We start from the raw sequence: 19907 nt of genomic DNA, 5'->3' as shown, positions 1-19907 counted from the left end.
AGGAATCTCGTTACTATTACAACATTCACAGGACGTGGATCCTTTCCCCGTATCCTTGTCCTTCCAGGCCGTTGTTACGACAATTTTGTTTTCAAATCAACCGCCTGTTTGTTAACCGCTAATTGCCAGCGAAAGCCCACCCACTCATCATGATCAATCATCACCACCCCAGCAAAGATGGAGTTTTCGCCGGACTGTTCCAACTCCCGCATGGATTTGTGTCTAAGAGATGGCACTGGCTTTCATTCTGACGACTCAAAGCATACTGTGGCCGATAACTCGCAGCTTTATACACCAAAGATTGCGACTCTGTCCAATTGGTCGACGTCACCAAACAAATGACAGCACGTCGAGCCCACGGGCGATCAGACTTGGGTGCGGCAGTTACAGAAACACTTCGGGAGTTACAGACACAATTCGGGAAAGTCCATACGAGTCCGTGAACCGTTCCAACTACTCGACTTTGAAGTGCCGTCCATTAGCGCTGCCAATTGAAACGAAAAGCGTGGCGGCCACGTCTCAAGGTCACCTGCAACTGTCAGTGTGGGCTGCTGCCCGATTTGCCCGCATGGAGGCGTGGGCACCTGCTAGTGCGAGAAGATTTACGCTAAGGGGTTTCACAAAGACGGAGAATTAAAAAGAGTGAACTTGATAGTAAAACTAGCAAACGAAACGAATTAAAAAACGTGCAACCCACGTGCTGACTTTAAGGCATTCCAAAACCCCCCGTGTCAGCCCAAACTGGTGGGGCGGGCGACCCATAAATGGGTTAAATTATTTATAGGGAGCTCCGGCCCAGCCCAAAACTGAACGCGTGTTTTTTTGCAACCCGCTGCCCCCGTGCAAAACCCGTAAAAACATATACTTTCCGTTTCCATATGAGTAAATTTGTTGATTAAAGGACACTATAACATTAAAAACTATGACTCAAATGTAAGATATTATTATGTCTGTCTAAAACAAACTTGCGTTTTACCCAATTCGGATTAAACCCGCTAAAAGAATTTGTGGGCCATTACGGGCCCCCGCCAAAAGCCCATGGGCTGGTGAGCCGGGCCGGGTTAAACCTGTTTTTTGGGTTTTGGCAAGCCTTAGCTGAGTTTAGCTGTTGAAATCGTGCAACTAGTATTATTTGAATTACGAACAAATAGCTTTGTAGCTTTTTGCTCCAACTGTCTGGCGCGGTATTTCTTTATTGTTTTTTTTTCGATTTCGGCAAAACATCCTAGCCACCTACGCCCTGCTATCCCGCACGCATCTTGGCAAGAGATTGACGTGACAGACGCTTCTCAAGACATGAAATAACTATTACCTGCTTTTGCACGTGTGCTGCTTAATATATGCAGCGGAAAAGTGTTGCGGACTTGTTCGCAATTTTCTTGAAACAGGATTAAAAAGTAAGGTCGGTATTCGAATAAAGGTTGTTTATCCCCTTCCAAACTGTGACTCGACAGGGTTTTGCACAACAGATTTTGCTTAAGAGTGTAGTGGTCCAGACACAGGCAGTCCGTTTGCGATTAACGGATAAATTAAACATAAAACTAACCTCATCCCCCAAGGCTGAATCGGTGCAAATGAGGACCCTAGTGACAATGGAGTGGCGGACGTGACAAAAATGTAACTATTGAAGATAGGGTTTGCGATTTACTTTGCGAGTTTTTTTTTGGTTTTCTCCATTTTCCTGCAAATTTCTTCCCTATCTTTCAAACAACGCTCTCTCCGCACTTTTACATCTGCAAAAAAAATTGTCAACGTGGATTGTTTTGATAGTACATCTAGCCACACTAGAATGAACAATTGAGTAAAATATCCTGAAGTCTGGTGACGGAGCGCGGTCCGCAGTTGTGAATGTAACATAATCAGCTAAGGGGGTCCTGACTTGATTCTTATTTACACTATTTTCAATAGACAAAGGTCCCCCGGCACTATTCTATTGCTATTTCGGCTCCTTTTGCCACCAAGCTAGAATGCCGAAAACCTTTCAAGGGTGAATCGTGCTGTCTTTATGGTTTTGCAACGCCTTTTCAGTTTTGAATTGCCTGTTGCAGTCACGGCACACGTAATAAGACTGGCGCTTTTGGTGAATGTTGTCAAAATGTTGAGCTGGCAGGATTGTGGAATCTACCCGGTTTGCAGGGGAGGCTTGCATGTCCGTAGTTGTTGGCATAGGGGCGGCTGTAACGCCCAGGGCAAAAAGAGCCACAAGCGGCATGACGTTAAAAATCTGCATGTTAGGTAATTATTGGAAATATTTGTAGTCCAAAGGTGAAGTTTGTATTCAATGTGCACTTGGGAGCGTTGGAGGTGAGCGACAAAGATTGGAATGAAGGAAAAAATGAGGTTATATTTTGTAAACTAAGTAACATTGCTTGCAAGGGCTGGCAGTCTTGTGCCTTACACACGCAATTGAAAGTTATAATCGGTCTCGTTTATGTTATCATCACTTAAGAGTGAGGTGTGTAATATTAATATATCTTATTCATGCCCGTTGCCATTGTAAGGATATGCATTAAAGCATCTTTAATGTGATCATCTCTTCTCACAAAGCAATGCAGGCTAATTATTAAAGCTTTGCTTGTAATATAATCCAAAACAGCGCATCGACAAACTAATAGCATGTTCTAGAATTATTAATTTTATTTATTTTTCCCCTGATAATATAGAAGAAGCCCGCTCTCACACGCTTTCGTACCTGCGAAGAACGCTCTCTTTAATAATAAGGGTGAATACTCGTACTTTTGAAAAGTGGTGGGTGGTACGCGCGGCTGTAGATACGCTAGATTTCGATATAATTTCCAAATAAACTCTATGGTTTATAAAGTAAAACTGCCAAGAATTTCTGCTAACTATACCAATGCTGCTGACGGTACATTAAGGCCATGCGTATATTAGAAACCTATAGTTAATATAAGAAGCTCTACCACTGTCAAACGAGGCTTTTTGAGAATATTAGCAGGTATTCCACATCCCGGGCTTGGTATTCTCCATGACTATGGTCGAATATAACTTTTGAGATTCAATTTTGAACCTTTTTGTTTACCTAAAGAATATTACCTGTGGTTGCGGACCTCGAACTGCTTCCATTATTTACTCAATCCGCTTAATAAATTACGTGAAAAAAGCCGACGCCGGCAACCCTTGCGTTATACCGTCATGAGATATGCTATACTTAGTAACCGCTGATTTTAAAAACAAGGGAGGTTGAGGATCTGCTTAAAAATAGCTTACGAGCCCTGGTAGTGGAATATACAAGCCTGTCGGGTTTATTCATTTTATAAATTGCTTTAAAACTAAAGCGTCGAAGGTGTTTTTAGGCACAATTCATCACCATAGCCGGTTTTCGTTTTAATAAACTCAATTTTCTCTTATACAAAACGTTGGAAATAGATCTTCTCGCAAACCTGCGTGGCAACGCCCTTCGATAAGTTAATTTTATAATACCGCATCTAAGCGCCGCTCAAGTTGTACGTTTGCAAACTATTGGTTCCAGACTCTAACCCAAGTGTGTAATCACAATGCCGGGTTGCTATAGATTTAAGTTCGTCCTTGTGCTTATTTTGGCAAGATTTATAATATTTGCCCGTTTTAAAGCCCTTTACTCGGATCTCCTTCTTTACCTGCTTCGTCCTAATCGTCATTTATACTCTCCTTCCATCGAGTTGCGGAAGGGACAACCGCCATTTTAACAGTCTTTTTCAGCATAGGCATGATCCTCAACAGTAAGCCGTTTTCCTTTAATAGTTTCGACATCATTTTGGCCTTGGCAGTAAAAGTCCTTCCCGCAACAAGCCTGGCAGACATTATCAGCTTACCGAACAAGGCTGCCTGTGCCGTCAAACTTTCAATACCTGGTTCCTTTGGCTGTTCTCAACATCGTCTTTTCAATATGTTTATCATGACCCATTATTGTTTAGTGGCCAATGTGGCTCTAACTACTGCTTGGCACCTTCAGTTGGTTTTCGACTTTTCGAGTTTTCGAACCCCCGATGTTTGGAAATATATTACGTTAGCTGTGTCACCATTTTCTTGCCCTTTTGCCCGTATCGTACTTGCTGTATGATATGCCGCAACCTGAACATAGGGAGCTGACAGGCGTGGGGGTCAGCCTCGGCCATTACCAAATGAACATTAACCTGCCCCGTCTTTTGTGTGTTGTCGACCAGCCAGTATATCAACTTGACCCTTTTCTCGCTCGAAACGTTATACCTTATCCAAGGCGCCCTTTGCCGTGACTTCGTGATCAAGAGGTAGACGGAAAGGCCTGGACCTCTGTGTCGACTGCCGGCGCAGGGCTACCGGGAAGCTTCATCTGGCAACCAGTAAGGGCTGGCTATATACCATTTGCAGTAGCCCCTTTTCAAAACGAGTTTCACTGCTGGAACGTGATTACATGCTGCTGCTAGCGAATAATTACAGCATTGCTGCTTCAACAGTTTACGTAAAAAAACTAGTGTCTAGAGGAAAAGACAAAAGGCACATCTTTATCTGTTTCATTTCGAAGTGAGATGAGTTCGACCATAGTGGAATAGGGAGTAACGTATCAACCATGTCAACGCTAATTGTTTCTCAGTATTATCCACCCGACCAGCCACTGGCTTTTCACCCAGTACTTAATCGGGACAGAAGGGAGAAAAGCTTTATATTCACTCCTCTGCAACCCTGCCAACCGGACTTCAGATAACTTCAATTTCCATTTTCGACACCATCAAATCCTTGGAAATACATCTTTTGCCGGTGGCTCGACAATGGCGAAAACGTTTGGTGATCGAGCAAATTTGTACAAAGGAAAAGCGGAATTTGTTGAATTCGAGGAGAAGCTTTGGAAACCACAAATAGTTTATAGGTTTTGACAAAAAAGAGACTGATTTCCAGCCCTAGTAGTGCTGTTTAATTCTCCCCTTTTTTGCCCTAAGGAAAACCCGCTGCGTTAACAATCCATCTAAACCGGGATTGCTTCCATTCCAGCGGCAAATACTGTCGATGTGTTCCCTAAAGCAAGTGCAGGGCCCGCTGTCTCTTTTTTTTTTGTGTCGACCTGCCAAGCCAGGAAGCATTCTAGCATCAAACCTTATGGTACAATCTGACTGAGCCTGAATCTTGTCAGGCCTGCTCGTACCGAAAAATGTATCATCGCTGACCGCATTTCAAGACCATCATGTCGTCACTGCAGTTGAAAATAGCCTGCAATTCCAGCATCGGAAGCCCGCATTCTCCGTCCCAAGGTCGATTGACACCCGGTAACCTTGCAATTGTGTCGGCTTATGTTTTTTTTATCGCCGGTGATAATAATAGGCAAAGTTGCCCCGCTGCCTAAAGCCTGCCAAAACCCGAAAAAAGGGATTAGACCGGCATGGCCCACCAGCCCACCGGCTTTTGGCGGGTTAATGAGGGCCCGCGGACTCCTGTACTAAAGCGGATACAAAATAAAAATAATGTAAAGAAAGTAAAAATAACAAATAAAAAAGAAACTTTTAATTATAAAACAAAAGTTTAACAAATTTCTTTTTATTTTGCATTTTAGTTACAAACTCTACCATTACATTATATTTTAAATAACAAAATTATTCATATTAATACGCGAAGTATATATTTTTACCGGTTTTGCACGGGGCCCGGCCCGGCCGAAAAAGTCTGGGTTTAATTTTGGCCGGGCCTGGTGCCCCCGTAAATAATTTAACCCACCCACGGGTCGCCCGCGCCACCAATTTGGGCCGACGCGGGCCCCCATGGGTGGGTTTCGGCATACCTTACTCGTCGCCAGGCGGTCACGCCGGCAAAGTTGAGTTTTTCATTATCTAAACTCCCACCATCGGAACTTCGACGTACGACGATACGATTACCCAGTGAGTTTGCATTGCATGGACCTGAATATATCGTGCGGGTCGGGGTGCAAGGAAGAGATTCCCGATTGCTATACTTCTCAGCGCTAAAAAGCCACAGAGCCGTACCTCTTGCCTCAATTTCAGTGGTTAGCGCATGCCAACGTAAAGTGCAGTTGAGTTTGTTTGGTAGGAAAGCCATGTCTATAGCGAGTAGCGCCTTTTAGGCTGACGTGCGCTGCAGAGATTTTATCGTGTTCTCAACGCTGACCTATTCAAACACCGAGATCTATTGACCGCAACAGTTATTGCTAGAAAAACAAAGTTTATTGTTCATCACACACGTTTTTTGTTACCGATTTAAGTTTCTCCTGCGAGTCGTGTTTCCTCCTAACAGCCCGGTTTCCCCTGCCGAGTTTCGATGCAATAATTTATCAGCTTCTCTTGTGGGCGGTCAACTTCTTTATCTGGGATGGCTTATTTTTGTGACCCTGGCTGCAACTGCACCCATATTCTTGGGTCCCTCCCGTGCTCTTGCTTGTGTTTGCAGCGTGCCGTGCATCGGAGCAACTTCTGTCTTGCAGTTCCTGATGTGAGAGATACCCTTGTCGTCGACAACAGTGGCAAGCACGAAAGGCTGTCGATTGTGCTGGCAAAATCGAGGCTGCGACTTGGACCCGGATCCCGGCAGCCTCGTCGCACGAGTCATCTGGGCTTTCATACCAGCATCACCATTTGGTGTAGCGCCAGTCTATTAAAATTCCCATGAGCGGTGTCAGCCTGTCCATTGTGGCGGTTGTTACCACTAATGTCTAATTCGCAAAGGCTGTAGTTAATATGTTGTCGTCAGCAGGAATACCGTCACTCGTGATGTCTGGACGCAATATTGAAATTTCATACCGAAATCAACTTGATGCCCACAATGAAAATTCCGAGCCGGTGGAATACCGCCTTTGTCACCTTTCATACCGGTGGTTTTTTTTCATTTGTTTGACGCATAAACCTATAATGCTGTACAAGTCAAGGATCGACTGATCGGCAGGTTCCAAATCGCTGGCGTTTACAAGAACATATATTCTTTCCGAATAAAAAGATTTGCGATTGACCGCGTGAAGGTTTTCTCAGGGATATCGTCAAATAGGGCATTCAACCTCGCCCAATATCATTCACTATGGTTTTGCTCCTGCTGCTGCTGCTGCTGCTGCTGTTCCTGTCTGGTGTAGCAGCGCCGCTGCCGGGTCCAGTTTCCAAGCGATGCAGTCCAGCGGACCCCGCGGATGCCGCCAAGGAAAATCCGGTTGTTTCTTTACGCTGGCCAGCTCCTGATGCGTGGCGACGATGCTAAGAGAATAGCTTCCGGTCCAGTGTAGTCCAGCAGTTGGCTGTTTACGTTAGCAAACTCGAGGAGCTTACCACACGCGAGAGTGGCCAACTCAAGCTTTACCAAAAGGTATACGGCAAGGCCGCTCACGTGGCTGCTGTGGTTACAAAGGATGTCATGTCGCGAGCCGCGGGGATGCAAGGTTAGGAAGCCCGCGTAGTCTGTCTTTGTCCGGTTGTTGGCTTACATTTACTGCGCAAAACTGCATCCCCCCACCGAAGTTATGGAGTGAATAGTTTGAGGTTTTAGCCGAAAGCCCTCTGCAGCCAATGCTTTCTGGATTAGTGTTCCGTCTCTGCCAGATGGGGCTTCGCAATGGCCGGTTGGGAATCTGTCCTCTGGGCATCAAGAGCGACGCGAAGTCGACGGAAGGGAAGGTTTCCTTGGGTTATTAGCGGCCCGTTACCGGCGTTTTGATATTTGCATCGCAGGCTAGGATAGTTTACTAGTCGTTTTGCTGATGGAGTTGGGATAACGCTTCTCGCCATTCGCGCTCAGGCAGGGATAGATTATCGGAATGCGAGCGACAGGTATTATGCTAACGGAACGGGCTTTATAATTCCGGAGAGCGGGACGCTGCCGCCGGCCAAGCACACAACGGCAGTCAGAGACTGCTCCGTGAGTTTCACACACGTCTTATTATCAGCAGGGCACGTGGCGTGCAATACCAAGAATCGCAGAGAAAAAGATGAATGAAATCAAGGGAAAATGGCAAAGAATACCGTGGAACAGTCGATAACCCATTTATGTACTATAAACCGCCTTTTTAGGAATATGCTTCAAGGTCCTCTTTGGCGCAGTTGAACTTACATCTTCCCCGGAATCGAGTGAGATGTGTCATGGGCTGGCGTGCCTCGAGGCTGCAAGGCTGCCATCCGATTCAGACCCACTTTATCCAATACGGGTTGGTTAAAGTGGGACAAAGTTTGCTACTCTGGGCGATTGCACGCGGCTGCAGCCGTAATTCAATTTTATTTGTCCTTTTATAGCAAGATGTTGCTGCACTGGTTACCTATACTAGAGGCAGTCAAGGTCACGGGTCTCATGATCCTCAAATTAGGAGCACTAGCCTCGTATGTTATTGGTCGACATTCGCCCAACCTGAAACTCATTAAATGTAGTGTTATCAAAGTTGGGATTCGGAAGCAGTGATCTAGCAGCTATGGAAATCCTGGTTCAGCGCCTGCTTGAAAAATCTCCTCTCGGCTGACTGAGCGCTGGACGTGGAACCGCTGCTATTTTGCTTTACAACCCCTAAAATCCCGAGGTCACTCTACCTTATCTGCGTGCAACCAATCGTAAACACGGCCTGGAATCGGAATGCAACTAAACCCCTTGGTTCCAGGGATATGTTTGCTATTTTGATGCAAAAACCTAAACAGCGGCGGCAGTATGCAAAACATCGGGGGACAATACTTGCTTTGTTCTTACTGTCAATTTCCGAATCGGAAAAGGGAAAAAAGTCGGACCAACTCGCTTGGACTTTAACACGGTGTACCTACGGGGCATGCAGCATTATGCAGTGGGCAACACAAGTGGAAATAGTCAAAAGCGCCCCCGCCACCACTGCAGACGTGGTAGTGCAGCCCAAATTCTTTATTCTTTCCTTGAACACTCTTGTCCTTCCCACCACCATTCTGCTTTTGACAAAGTTCCCCCGGATTGAGATTGGCATATGATACACTTCCTGACCTCCCAGATGAGCTTATATTAAGCATTTTCTCCGCGTGTCCCATGCCGACATATATATATTTTATTAACACTTGTACAGGAATTAATAAATAAAATATATTTATTATAATAATTATCCATTGGTAATTAGTTCTGTTAAAAATTACCCTATATAATGGAAAAGAAATTATGGTGACTATTGTACATAACTACCACTTTAAACCCATTGTTTTGTTTTTTGCACGATTTAATTGTTAATTCCCATTTCCGAAGTAATATTAACACAACTATCCTGGTTATTTTGCTATTTTTTCACCTCTCTCCTTCTGGGCTACCTTTATTATACTAACCTCAAATATGACCCAATGTATTTAGGCGGTTTTTATCGAACTCCCTATCCTTTTTCCGCCTTTGCTTGGTAATCCTGGCCCAAGAAAACCACCAGTATCCCCAGGTTACGAACGTATATTAGCCAAACCGAGGCCAGTATGCAACTAGCACAAAGGTGGCTTAAAAGGGTAAAGGGAGATTGACGGGCCAGACATTTACGTCCACAAGCCTCCCTCTCCTCGAAGTTTATCGGCCAACCCCTGCCATATTTGTCCGCCGGCTTCGATGCGCCTCGGTCGTCGGATCAAACCTCTGGCTTCTTGGCTTTCGCCAACAATGATAAAAAGCAAAAATGGCAGCTGGACGTTGCGCACTAGTTCAGTAAACCCTGTAAAGTTAATATTGCCTGCGCTTTAACCCATATATTTCCCAATCAGGTGGGGGATTTGTTTGGAAGTAGGACACAAACTGGCCATTTGTAACTGTCAACAGCTAACACTGGTATTATAACCCGCGGACACGTTTGAAAATAGTTTTTTAACCGCTTCTTCATACGCAATCCGTACACTTTGCTTTTTCCTTCTGAATACATGCCCGGTAGCTTTATCGTACATATTTCCCGGTTGCCTGCAAGTATATAATGTGCATATTATATTATCGCTACCGAGGACCTAGGGTCGTATTCGGGCATGTGCTTCATTCATGTCTATTTGCCATGATTAATTTCCCAGATTTCGTAGAGGTGTCAATTTATCCAAGGTGACCTGCATTAATTGCAATCTTTTCTGCTTTCTTCGCTGAATTGTTCAGCAGCATGTTGAGGCGGTCCTATCCCCATACAACCTACGCAGAGTCTACCGCCACGAGGCCGGCTACCCAGATGCAACGAGGCTAGTGGCATTGAAGCTTGGTTTGTAACGCGTTTACAAGTGCCGTTGGGACTGCGCTAGCGTGTGCGGTGTCGATTCGGAGTCAGCCCTGCCCCTGATTTGTCACGGTAGCGCGAAGGGCTTGGCCAGGAACGAATCTAGAAAGTTCTCCTCGATAGCTTGCCGCCAACGTATCTTCGCCGCACGGATTCGCCGTAGCGCCTGAAGGAGCTGTACTATAAAGTCAAGGACGGTGGAAGAAAGGTAAAGCGAATTCCTCGGTTGAGAACCATCGCGCATTTGTTCACTCGCTTGTTACATCTTACTCTTCACCACATTCTTTTGGTCTTCTCTTCAGGAGAATTTCGGTTTCAGATTTGAACTTCCATTCATTTACCCTTTTCCCTTTTCCAACGTTTTAAAAATGCGCCTTTCAGCCATGCTGATCCTGGCAGCTGCCGCAGTCGCTTCCTCGAAGCCTGTCGACTCTGCTCCCTCTATTATGTCTTCCATTAGCAACGCCATCGCAGCTCCGCCATCCCCGCCAGCACCGCCCGTCCCCGCAGGCCCTGCAGCAGCAGCTGGTCCTAGTGGTCCTGCGCTACCAAGCAAGCCCCCAACCGTGGTGATAGCTCCGGGCGCCTGGCACCAACCTACCGTGTACGAAGCCCTTCGCACCGAGTTGGGTCTGCTCGCATATCCATCCATCTCGGTCGCGCTCCCCAGCGTCGGTGCCAAGGATCCGAATGTCGGCATGCAGGCCGACGCAGCTCGCATCCGCACCGAGCTCACGCGACAGGCTGACCAGGGCAACAACGTCATCCTGGTCGCGCATTCGTACGCCGGTGTCCCAGCCTCCACTGCAGTCGCCGGGTTGAGCGTCAAGGACCGCGTGGCGGCCGGCAAAAAGGGCGGCGTAGTTGGGGTGCTCTATCTTTGCGCGTTTGTGCTGCCAGCGCAGGTCAGCCTGTCGGATGCCCTTGGAGGGCAGTTCCCGGCCTGGTTCAACGTCACAGTAAGCAGCGAATCTCCCGATTGAGCCCATTGATCCAGTTGTGAATCCTCAGAATCAGTTGTAATAACGCTGCCTTCAGGGCCAAGTCATGAACCCCATCGACCCCGCCCGCGTCTTTTATAATGACCTCAGCGACCAAGCGACTGTCGCTTGGGCCGTATCGCAGCTGCGCTCCGAAAATGTCAAGATCGTCACCGAGAGCAATACTTTCCAGCCGTGGAGCGGAGGTATCCCTGTTGGCTACGTGTATACGACCCAAGACAATGCCGTGCCTCTGTCTATGCAGCAGAGCATGACTGCCGGGTTCGCCGAGGACGCGTTCAAGGCCACTATGAACACCGGCCACGCGCCGTTCCTGAGCCAGCCCAATGCGCTCGCTGCCAACATCAAGGCTGCAGCGGTCCAGTTTGCTGCCAGCAAGTAATCATGCGCAGTTACGGGTGGTTGTTACTGTCGCTTTATTGGGTGGTGCATTGGGAAGTATTTCTTGGGTTTGACAGACATTGCTTTGATGAGTGTTTGATATGCTATCATGTCAGCGTGGTACTCCGTTGAGATAATAAACTACAGGCTCGATGTACCCTTCCCTGGCTACGGATATGTGTAAGGCAAGGACCATGCCGATGGCGGTTTGACAATGTGGCAAAAGGGTCTTGTAATTTCAACCGGCTGCCCCGTGCCTCGTATACCACGGCGCCGGATGTCCAGGCAGTGCAGGTACAGTGCAAATGGAGACTGGAGCGCTGATCCAGCGGTTGAATCACAGATTTATGCTCCTCTGGTCCTGCCGCCGGTCGCCGTATCGAGTTGAACTCTCTACCTCTGAGTCTCTGACGCTGGTTCCGCCGTTGCTGGTGCGTACCACCACCCGCCGGGCAGGAGAAAGGCATGCTGGCTGAATATTCTACAGCGCGTAACCTGCGGTTCAGGTGTCTTGTAAATTGTGGATCCTGCAATACCAAGGAGTGGTCGGTGCAAGACATTTTCTCACGACTGGAGTGCTCGGGCCGGTTCATGGTTCAACTTTCAGATTGGGCATATCTCATTCCGCTTTTCCGGTGTCCGCATCGCTTCGACCAGTTGCATTATCTTTATTTGAGTGATAATACGAGACCCCTCCTTGCTTTCTTATGCATGCCGCTTTAAAAAAAAAAAAAACTCCAGCTGTCGCGCAAAGAAAACAACTGAGCGTTTAAACTATTTCGCAGCCTGACTTGTCCCCGCAATCCTCTTCAGCGCCAAGCCGCATCGTCGCTTACATTCTTTGATCATTGGCTGGTAAATATCCGACTCAGACGTGGCGAAGACTGCGGATATTGGAAGGATTGTTGCAAATTGCTCAAAAGTGCTCGCGAAAGCAAGTGCAAAAAAAAAAAAAAAAAAGAAAAGCGCGAATTTCACGGGTTTTCGGCAACTTACAAGCATAAAAAGCATCAGCGCAGACATGATCTAAATGATATGCCGTCGCAATAACTCAACAGGCCTGGGAACACCTCTTGTTGCATTTCAGAAGCTTGTCCAGCATGGGCAGATTTGCTAGACTATGGATGGCCCTATACGGGGTCCTGACCACCGCCATAGCCACAGAGCTCATCCCACCGAGCCAAGATCCATGGTACAGCGCACCACCCGGATTCGAAAGCAAAGCGCCGGGAACAATCCTACGTGCTCGCCAGGCGCCTCCCAACATAACAGCCCTCGTCAATAACTCAGCAGAGGCGCACCAGCTGCTATTTCGATCAACAGACACTCGTTACAGACCGTCATGGGCGGTGACGACTGTTTTCCTACCGACCGAAGAAAGCAAAGCTGGCAGGGACAAGCCAGCATTGCTGTCCTATCAGATACCCTACAACACTCTCGACGTCGACCAGAGCCCAAGCTATGGCTTGTCGACCATCTACGGAGAGAGCACGATGGCTGACGTCCGAGAAGGTCTGAATCGTGGCTGGGCCGTGAACGTGCCTGATTTCGAAGGACCCGAGGCAGCATTCTCCGCGGGGCCTCAGGCTGGCCACGCAGTCATTGACTCCGTCAGAGCTGTCTTGTCTTTTGCAAACCTCACGGATCCGAGCAGAGCCCGCTATGCTCTGTGGGGCTATTCGGGCGGCGCGTTTGCGAGCAGCTTCGCGGCAGAGCTGCAAGCCTCGTACGCGCCCGAGCTTGACTTTTCGGGCGTGGCTATCGGAGGAGTGCTCTCCAACTTCACCCAGATCATATACAACGTGACGGCGTCGCCGGTAGCTGCCATCGTGCCCTATGCACTCCTCGGCCTGACCGTTCAGTATCCGGAGGCGCGGCAGTACTTGATTGATCGCCTGCACAAGGATGGCTTGTATAATGCGACGACATTTCTCAGTGCCTTGCACATTCCGGCTGCAGAGGCGATTGCTCTTTTTGCCGGTCAGGATATATTTGACTACTTCATCGACGGCGATGAGATGATGAAAGCGCCTGAACTGGCTCGGGTGTTTGGTAACAACTGGCATGAGAGTTATCGTAAGTCGTCCAAGCTGACTTTTGGTATTTCCCATCAACCTATTAACGGAATTTTGTTATTTTCTTGCAGACGGCATTCCCCAAATGCCGGTTTATGCATACAAGGCTATACACGACGAGACCACCAACATCCGAACGACAGATGAACATGTGGCCAGGATATGTAGTGTAGGCGCAAACATACGCTATGACAGAAATACCATTGGAGGACACCAGGAAGAATCTATAAGTGGCGGCAGAAGAGCGTTAAAGTGGCTCTCTGATGCTTTGGATGGACGAGAACTGACGCCCAAGACTGGCTGCATTGTTGAGGATGTAACAGAAGGGGTTTGAATAGTAAAGGAGGAAGTTGTTGCACTGTCGGGTGAGAAAGTTCTGTGAGCAGAATACAAAATGCACCCGTGATACACTTCACTAACGCAGTATCAACCTAATTGTCACCAATTCTTGTGGTATACTGGGGAATAAACAGCCTGACATAACGCACGGTGCTCCTCTCCAGCTACTGTAAAATTAATAATACTACCTCTATCGAGATTTTCGAGAGATGGGGAGGGGAAAACTTGGAGAAGGCGGACATGACGGTTGTGTTCCGAAGTCAACACCTGCTGAGGGGTTGGTTGCTGCGGGGGACCGCCCATTTAACCGACATCCCAGGCAGCAGTTTTCTTCTTTTTCACCAAGCTTATCCCGGGGATGCCATAAAATCTCCCGCTGCACTGATCTTTTTCTTTTCTTTTTTTTTTTTTGCTGCCCGACTACCCTGGGTAAGGAGACAACTACGGCCACACGCGTGCTGGGTGCAGCCTTAGACCAAACAAGCGTTAGGAGCAATAATTCCCGGCGTTGCATAGCTATGATTTGCGAAAAAGATGGTTGTCTGGTGTATCGCTACGACGGGGAGGAGGTATGGATCCAGCCGTGGGGTCCTGACGCCTTTCGCATCCGAGCTACCAAGAGTCATATCATGCCACCGGAGACGTGGGCGCTCGACGAAGAGCCTCAAGCAGTCAGGCATGAAATAAGCACGGCACAAGACGGTTCCGCCACCATCCGAAACGGCAAGGCCAAGGCGGCGGTGACCAGCCGTGGCAAGATCACGATCCACAAGGCGGACGGCAGCATCTTGCTCGAGGAGTACGCGCGGAACCGGCGGGACCTGCGCGACGCAAAATGCAGCGCCATCGAGGTCGAGGCGCGCGAGTTCAAGCCCCTCCGCGGGGGTGACTACCATCTCACGGCGCGCTTCGAGAGCCAGTCGCCCGACGAAAAGATTTTTGGTATGGGCCAGTACCAGCAGCCGTTTCTGGACCTCAAGGGCCTCGACCTCGAGCTCGCGCACCGCAACTCGCAGGCCAGCGTGCCTTTTGCCCTGTCTTCGCTGGGGTACGGGATGCTGTGGAACAACCCGGCGGTCGGCCGGGTCGTGTTTGGGAAGAACACGACCTCGTACGAGGCCTACTCGACCAAGACCTTGGACTACTGGCTGGCGGTCGGGGATACGCCTGCAGAGATTGTCGAAAAGTACGCCAGTGTCACGGGGAAGCCGCCCATGATGCCAGAGTATGGATTGGGATTTTGGCAGTGCAAGCTACGGTACGAAACGCAGGAAGAGTTGCTCCAAGTCGCTCGGGAATATCGTCGCCGTGACCTACCGCTCGATCTCATAGTCATAGACTTCTTTCACTGGCCCATGCAAGGGGAATGGAAATTTGACCCGCGCTACTGGCCGGATCCAGGTGAGTTTTCCCAACCCTACCGTCGCAAAGTTGGCTCCCTTGTTGAACCCCCCTCTCCATCAAAGATGCCATGGTCAAAGAACTCAACGAGCTTGATATTGAGCTCATGGTGTCCATCTGGCCTACCGTGGACAAGAAATCATCCAATTTCAAGCACATGATGGAACATGGTTTCCTAGTGCGTACAGAACGGGGCGTTCGCACCAATTTCGAGTTCCAGGGCCAAACCGTCTACTTTGATCCCACCAACCCGGCCGCCCGACAGTTCGTATGGGCAAAGGCAAGGGAGAACTACCACGCCAAGGGCATCAAGACCTTTTGGCTCGATGAGGCCGAGCCAGAGTACTCGGTTTACGACTTTGACAACTACCGCTACTTTCTTGGGTCCAACCTGTCCATAGGCAACATCTACCCGCGCGAGTACGCCCGCGCCTTTTTCGACGGGCAAAGGCAAGCCGGGCAGGACAAGGTCGTCAATCTGATCCGCTGCGCCTGGGCCGGCAGCCAAAAATACGGCGCATTGGTGTGGAGCGGGGACATCGCCTCGTCGTGGGCAAGCTTCCGCAACCAGCTGGCCGCGGGCCTCAACATGGGCATCGCCGGTCTGCCCTGGTGGACGACCGACATTGGCGGCTTCCACGGCGGCGACCCGGACGACCCGGGTTTCAGGGAGCTGTTTGTCAGGTGGTTCCAGTGGGGTGCGTTTTGTCCCGTCATGAGGCTGCACGGGGATCGCGAGCCCAAGCGCGGCACTGAGCCGAGCAGCAGCGGCGCCGACAACGAGGTCTGGTCGTATGGTGAGGAGGTTTATGGCATCTGTCAGAAGTACCTGGCCGTCAGGGAGACGCTGAGGGACTACACCAGGAGGTTGATGGCAGAGGCGCACGAGCGTGGCAGTCCGGTCATCCGACCCCTCTTTTACGAGTTTCCAGGAGATGAGAAGTGCTGGCTGGTGGGGGCTTCGCAGTACATGTACGGGGATTCCTATCTCTGCTGTCCGGTATTAACTCCGGGTTCTCGATTGTCCAAAGTATATTTGCCGCGGCTTGAAGATGACCGGCGATGGTTTAGCTTCCGCCATGAGCAGGCAACCGAGCAAAGCTTCCCAGGCGGGCAAGTAATCGAGATTGACTGTCCGCTAGACTGGATGCCTGTGTTTGTTAGGAAAACCAAGGGCATAGCAAGACAATAAGTCAATAACAAATCTCACAAAACCCTCAAACGTAATTTTCACAGTGCAAAATAGGAGGATTATATGTAACGTAGCAACTATTGCGCTAATGATTGGGATACCGGAAGACGAGTGTATTAGGTTGTAAAGAAATTGTACCAGCCAGATAGATGAAACTTTACCAGTAACAGTGAATAAAAATGAAATAAAGCTTTTATTGACCAAAACCCTGAAAGCGCGTGCCGCCGATTATGACGTCGCCCAATAGCCTTAGCCTCTATAAGAGCTTTTTTCCAGAGCGGGATAGCAGTACGTATATAAAGAAAACCACAGACAAACTAACAAAACACATAAATACTATTAACACCTTTGCAAACAATGGTACATCCAGGCCTCTACCAGGCCCGTAGCCCAGCAGTCTGATACACAAAAAAAAAAAAAAGAAGAAAAGAAAAAGCCGATATGAATCCAAAAGAAATGCGGATACGTCCCGTGTAAAGCTTGAATCGAACGTGATTTTGATAGTGCATTAGAATTTAACCATTTCATAATTATTCATGAACAGTAAGTGGCATTGTTCGACCGTCGGTGCGTGCCGCCAGGATGTAAATCTTGCCGTTGTTCTGATCATATTTAGGCTCGCAATCTGGAGAGGAGAAAGTAACATGAACTCCCATAAGTACGTAGGATACGTTCAAGCTAGCTGTGTTTCCAAAAAGCAGTGCGTTGCTTTTCGCGTCATAAACCATATATTTGCAATCGGTTGCCGCGACATTCGAAACATACGCCGCAGTGGTTGTGGCGGCGAGCAAACTCCTAAATTTCATTTTCTTTTTTTTTTGTTTTGATAAAAAAAAAGAAATTGTAAAAGGGCAAAGAGTTGAGGGATAAAAGCAAACGCCCTCTGCTGCAGACGTAAAAAGCGTAGAGCGTAGAACACAAAGTAAAATAGTTTTGTTGTTCAGTTCAAAGATACAAGAGTAAGGAGAGCACCTTGCGAAAATGAACAGCTTTGTTACTCCTTTATATAAGATGTATACATTGAAAGGCATTAGATACTATGCAATCATATCATGCGACTATTACAATTTGCGTAATTAATTAATAGTCTAGTCGTATTTTTGATATAAGTTCTCATATAGTAGTGGTAAAGTTTACACGGTCCTTTAACTGTTTAGCTGAGTCGAAAGTCATTTTTCTTCGAACAGTTTGAATAGTTTATAACTTCGGGCGATAAAACTCCACCGTAACCGGAAGCGCCGTCCACGTTTAACATTTAAAAAAGAAAGAGCTAAAACTATGGATTTATAAGTGGAGTTACAAATGCATAGCTGATATCAATCTATTTTAGTTAAATCATAATGTGGCCAAGTTTAAAGCTAAACATAAATCGCCTTATAAACTTTGCCATGTGAAATATGATGTTAATGCTACTGTAGTGCTACCTGATCCTTAAACAACCTATTTTTGCAGAGAGTAATACCCGTTGCTAAATACATTATCGATTAAATGTAAGTAAGCCTGTTAGTCAGATCGGGACAATTGAGCCTCCTGTTCATGTATAAAAAAACAGTCTTGCATAAGTATTACATCAATGCGTTAATAATGCAGGCAGTAGTTAGTGCGTAAGGTGGCTAGGCCACTAAGCGGTATAAGTATTAGCTCTACATCAATACACGCATACGCATCAAAAAACCGACATTTTTGCCCGGAATTCATGAGCTGGAGACGTGAATAGTAACAGTTAACTCGGCAAAAGCGCGAATGATAATTTGAAATAGTTATAGCGACAGCGACCCTGCGTTAACTATCAAATGCAAAAACTCTTTACAGCTTTTCTTTAAATCCTGCCAAGATATGTTTCACTATCTCCGTTTTTGCTACTCTCATCGCGGTTGCTGCTGCAGTGTCGGCACCCGCAACTGCCACGGTGCACTCCTTTGCTCAGCGTGCCGCGAGCTTCTTACAGGGTGAGAGCTGTCCTGTTGCTGTAATCCTCAAGCTGTTTCTCTCCAGCACCAAAGTCTGGCTTTCCATTATGGTTGTGTCGGGTAAGCTCAGGGCCCCGGCGTGGTGACAAGACCTTTCTGGAGTGGCTCATTCACGGCTGCCCGCCTCCTATTCTGAGTGGAGGCTGCATCTCCCGGATTGTTTGCTCCATCATATGGCTGGGGACGCTGCATTGCACCCCACTTCTCTGCTTATCACTTGTTGCCATTATTCCACAGAACGAGCCTTTTTTTCACTATTTTTAACTGTTCATGCTGCTGCTACCTTGAGATGCTGGCTGGGTCAGACCTGCTTACCCTAGCAGGGAGACATGAGCTCGGGATGGCCGATGATGCTCTGACTCGGCCCGACATCCCGCCTTTCCTTCTGGGGTGCCCTCTCTTCGGGATACGACCTCCACTTCTCGTCTAACAGCGACTGCACATGTGGCAAGAATGGAAGAGCAGAATTGATATCAAACCCGGATCAAGAACAATAGTGGCCAATATGAACTGGGTTCCCTCAGTTCAGGAACGTAGGAAATTTAAAGCGGGCCTAAATCATTTTATTTGCCCAAGATGCATGTCAGGCATCAGCACCTGAGCGGGTGGATCACATATGGGTCCTTGCAAAGAGTAGGGCCAGATGGTTTTGAATGTTCTGCATTAAGTTATGCCTTTGTTGGCATGTACAAACAACTCCGGTATTTGAGATTTTTCTGAGGTCTTCTGGACCAAGTTGAAATGGATAAGGCTGGCTACACTGCCAAGGTGCTTTAACCTCAAGCTCGGGGCACGTTGGACTTTTCGAGATGATCCCAGTAAGACATCGGTGGGGTCGGGCCTCAACAAGGCAAGAGATGAGCCTTGATTACACTATATTTTGTCACCTTAACAAGAAGTTCTCGTCAAGTAAATCTCCGAAAAGGTCCATACGTACGAACATCCTTCCAGCAATGGAAATTCAAGTAAATAACCGTTCTGGGAACGAAGAGAAATGACTATGAGAACTTGAAAATAGTCTGCAATTGATATAGCGGTACAAAGAGTGCTTGATAGCTGTTAACTTTCCCAAGGTTGGTGATACTGCTTACGCCAACGGCCCTCTGAATATGTTGCTATTTTGTCCACAGTTAGAAAACTGCGTTGATGGATGGAGCAGTATTTCCCCAAAGCTGTGCCGTCCATAGTTAAAGACAACGGTTGGCTCAAAGTTATATGACGACATCCCTCTGTGCCTCTCAGGGTTGTGCACTAAGCTTGGACTCGAATCGCTGCAAAGGTTCAATCTCGAGATTGTAGCAACTCATATAACATGAATGATATGTACTGCATACCCACACGATTATACGACTTTCTGTGGTCCCTGCTTGACACGCTCTCCCGTAGAGCTTGGTCTTTAGCAACGCGGGTGAAGTGGGGGGG

General features: G+C 47.8%; 4 protein-coding genes across 4 annotated transcripts; 3 read left to right on the top strand and 1 right to left on the bottom strand.

The window, feature by feature from the left end:
• Positions 1–1981: 1981 nt before the first annotated feature.
• Positions 1982–2230, bottom strand: PpBr36_10096 (uncharacterized protein; the record flags this gene model as incomplete). Its single annotated transcript, XM_029897210.1, has 1 exon — positions 1982–2230. The coding sequence occupies one exon, from the start codon at positions 2228–2230 to the stop codon at positions 1982–1984; it is 249 nt and encodes an 82-aa protein (XP_029745000.1).
• A 4760-nt stretch (positions 2231–6990) lies between these two features.
• On the top strand, positions 6991–7347 carry PpBr36_10095 (uncharacterized protein; the record flags this gene model as incomplete). Its single annotated transcript, XM_029897209.1, has 2 exons — positions 6991–7116; positions 7195–7347. The coding sequence occupies 2 exons, from the start codon at positions 6991–6993 to the stop codon at positions 7345–7347; spliced, it is 279 nt and encodes a 92-aa protein (XP_029744999.1).
• A 3147-nt stretch (positions 7348–10494) lies between these two features.
• On the top strand, positions 10495–11509 carry PpBr36_10094 (uncharacterized protein; the record flags this gene model as incomplete). Its single annotated transcript, XM_029897208.1, has 2 exons — positions 10495–11085; positions 11165–11509. The coding sequence occupies 2 exons, from the start codon at positions 10495–10497 to the stop codon at positions 11507–11509; spliced, it is 936 nt and encodes a 311-aa protein (XP_029744998.1).
• Positions 11510–12608: 1099 nt separating this feature from the next.
• On the top strand, positions 12609–16515 carry PpBr36_10093 (uncharacterized protein; the record flags this gene model as incomplete). The annotated part of the gene is made up of 4 exons (XM_029897207.1): positions 12609–13584; positions 13655–13752; positions 14543–15323; positions 15389–16515. 4 exons carry the CDS (start codon positions 12609–12611, stop codon positions 16513–16515), a joined length of 2982 nt encoding a protein of 993 aa, XP_029745005.1.
• Positions 16516–19907: the final 3392 nt, after the last annotated feature.

The sequence above is a fragment of the Pyricularia pennisetigena genome (genome assembly GCF_004337985.1).
Source record: "Pyricularia pennisetigena strain Br36 chromosome 7 map unlocalized Pyricularia_pennisetigena_Br36_Scf_7, whole genome shotgun sequence".
NCBI lineage: Eukaryota > Fungi > Ascomycota > Sordariomycetes > Magnaporthales > Pyriculariaceae > Pyricularia > Pyricularia pennisetigena.
This window is presented reverse-complemented; position numbering and strand designations above follow the sequence as displayed.